The sequence below is a fragment of the Otolemur garnettii genome, unplaced genomic scaffold (assembly GCF_000181295.1).
Source record: "Otolemur garnettii isolate 467f Iridium unplaced genomic scaffold, OtoGar3 scaffold00124, whole genome shotgun sequence".
In the NCBI taxonomy this organism is placed as follows: domain Eukaryota; kingdom Metazoa; phylum Chordata; class Mammalia; order Primates; family Galagidae; genus Otolemur; species Otolemur garnettii.
This window is the reverse complement of record NW_003852519.1, coordinates 808,229-811,306: the sequence shown is the minus strand read 5'-3', so window position 1 is coordinate 811,306 and position 3,078 is coordinate 808,229. Positions and strand designations below refer to the sequence as shown.

At 41.2% G+C, this 3,078-nt stretch overlaps 1 protein-coding gene across 1 annotated transcript in view; it reads right to left on the bottom strand.

The window, feature by feature from the left end:
- Positions 1-499: 499 nt before the first annotated feature.
- BCL2L14 (BCL2 like 14) overlaps positions 500-3,078 on the bottom strand; it is a 24,817-nt gene continuing 22,238 nt past the window's right edge. Inside the window, exon 6 of the mRNA XM_003797769.3 lies at positions 500-1,303. Within this exon, the coding sequence (XP_003797817.1) occupies positions 1,265-1,303 (39 nt within the window). The 3' untranslated portion in view covers positions 500-1,264. The remainder of the gene's footprint in view (positions 1,304-3,078) is intronic.

Sequence of the window (3,078 nt, the reverse complement as noted above, 5' to 3'; positions counted from 1 at the left end):
GTCACAGCTCACACCAACCTCAAACTCTTGGGCTTAAGTGATTCTCTTGTCTCAGCCTCCCAAGTAGCTGGGACTACAGGCACCCGCCACAACGCCTGGCTACCTTTTTTTATTGCAGTTGTCATTATTGTTTAGCTGGCCCAGGCTGGTTTTAAACCTGCCATCCTTGGTGTATGGCCTCATAACCACCGTGCTACGGGAGCCTAGCCCACAGTATTTTTTAATTGTTGTGTGGCTTAAACACTTAACGATGGAACATATTTCACTTACTAAAAAAATACTCCAAACAGCCTCGATTTCAGAAAAGCAATTAAGGACCACTTTGGGAGAAGAGGAAATTTTCAGCGTTGCTGAAGGCAGCACATACTAAGGAACTTACATGAGCACTTAACACTAAGTGTGGAGAGCTATTCTGAGAGCTTTATGCAAATTAACTCAGTTGGTCTTCACAGACACCCTAGTACTATTAAGTATTACTTATTTTAATCAGAAGACACTCTTTTGACAGTAGTCTTTCCATGTATTTATTTTACCAGCTACCAATCATTACACTACTACAAAGAAAAATAGAGAATGTACCAGAGGCCTTAGGAAGGAGAGAGGTGTAGTCCCTGAGAAGACAGTGGAGGGTGGGTTGCAATAATAGTTTTGTACCACATGGAAATTTTTCAAAGTGCCAAAGAATTTTCCAAGAGAAGTGAGTCAAAAGTCATATCCCCAAACTAGTGGATATTGGAGTAAATTCAAGAGTTTCTTTAAGCTACGCCTGTTGACATTGAATAGCAACATCTTCCCAAAGTGAGGCTTGAAACAATGTCATTGTTAGGCCATCCCAAGTATAATTTAAAAGTGACTAGTACTAGAAACTGATGACTCAGCACATGCACAATTTATCATTTCCCCTGGTGAGGTCAGTAGACATCTGTAACACACTTTCCCTCCAGTAGCTCACACATGCAGGATGAGGGTTTCTGTTCTGAACCGTAGCAAGGAAAATTACCACTTATCTTTACAGACCACCTCACACTCTGTGGGGGGGCCTATAAAGCCTCAGTGTCAAGCACCATGATGATACTACATTCTATGAGTGGGAGTCCAACTAGGCCTCTTCTGATGCCACCCAGGTCACAGGAACACTGGTTTTGAAAATTTCAATGCTCTGTCTGCCTTGTACATTTTAATTTTCTCCTGTAGTCCATGCCGAGACCAGTGTGCAGGGGACCACAGTTGGACAATGAGTATTCCAGATGACAAAGCTGAGATTTCAGTCTATTTCTTCATGTGATAGTCCAAGTATTTTTTCCTAGAGGAGGAGAAAGAAAAAAAAAAAAGAAATAGATTCTTAAAATTCCAAGTTTGATTCACTGTTGAAGTGAAAACATATGCCTGTTAACTTTGCTCTTATCCCAGCCATGCCCGGAGGCTCGGAGACTGTGTTGTGTCAGGGAGGGTTTGGAGAGGTGGCTGGCATCCTTGATCTGCCCGCAAGGAAAACCTCAGTCAAGGTCTTATGTTACATAAGGGTTAACACGCTGGATCTCTTCTTGTAGATAGGAAGGCTTTGAGTCTGTATTTAAAATGCAAAAAAAAATAATAGGTACTGAAAGGTGGATGACTATAGAGGTCGCAGACTTCCCCTTTCAGAGTGCTGGTGAATGAGTGTCGCAGGATGGCAGGGAAACAGGGTGAACTGCGCTCACGGGGAGGAGAAAGTGCCCAGGAGTAAACGGAAATCTCACAGGCGCTTGTTTAGCATGTGTTGTACCTGGAGTTGCTATTTATTCGTCTGATTGATTCACTTGCTGCTCTACAAATATTGGCTGGAAGTAATGGGAGCTCTGGGAGATTAAAGGGGGCGTAAAATACATCCTCACCTTCACAGGGAAGTTGGGAAGATGAGATGCACTCATGAAATATGGAATCCTAAGATAGTTAGGAACTGTGAGCTTCTGAAAAGCTTGTGCAGGGGAATGGTTTTCTCTCCGCCCACACCACTGCAAGGACATGACAGAGAGCCACAAAAATACCCTGGGCCATGGGAAGTCTCCCTCCATATGTTCTTCCTCAGCAGTTCAGGGACTCTGAGCACAGGTCCCTCTCCACATCTCCTTCACACGTCCCTAGCTCCTGTCAGCTCTCATTTGCTCCTAAGTTTCTTTTATTAACATCCTCTATTTTTTCAACACTTTTCTGTCACTTTGGAAAAATCAGTCCTTTCTCTCATACTCTTTCTTCTTCCGATTTCCACTGATATGCTCTCACTCAAGCCTAACTATGGTCCGGAGTTAAGATTAACGTTTATGATAACCTGGATAAGTAATAAATTTTAAATTGAAACTACAGATGATAAAGAATAAACCTTGGATTTCTGAAGCCTTAGAATATCCACTTTAGTATTTCTGCTGAAGAATTCATCTGTTTTCTCTATTTGATTTTGTTTTTCTCTCTCGCGACAGCAACCACATTAAATAAATGCTTGCATTCATTTTATTTTTCTATTTTTGTTTGTTCACTAGAACTAGAACCACTGTTTCTACAATAGATTTATCAAAATATAAAAATACCATAAAATTCAGTCACTCGGGAGGCTGAGGCAAGAGAATTGCCTAACCCCAGGAGTTGGAGGTTGCTGTGAGCTGTGATGCCACAGCACTCTACTGAGGGCAATAAAGTGAGACTCTGTCTCTAAATTTTAAAAAAAACATAAAATTCACCCTGATAAAGTGCATAATTCAGTGGTTTTTAGTATATTCACAGAGTTAAGTGATTCACTCCCGAGTTTAGAATATTACCATCACCACTCCTAAAAAAGCCTTGATATCCATTAGCAATTACTGCTATTCCCTCATCCCCCACAGGAAACCACCCATCTACATTCTGTCTTTATGAATTTGCCTATTCTGGACATTTCATATAAATAGAATCATACAGTGTATGGCATTTTTATCTGACTTCTTTCACTTGGCACAATTTTTCTTTTTTTTTTTGAGACAGGGTCCTGCTCTATTGCCCAGACTAGAATGCAGTGGCATAATCATAGGTCACTGCAACCTCAAACTCCTAAGCTCAAGAGATCCT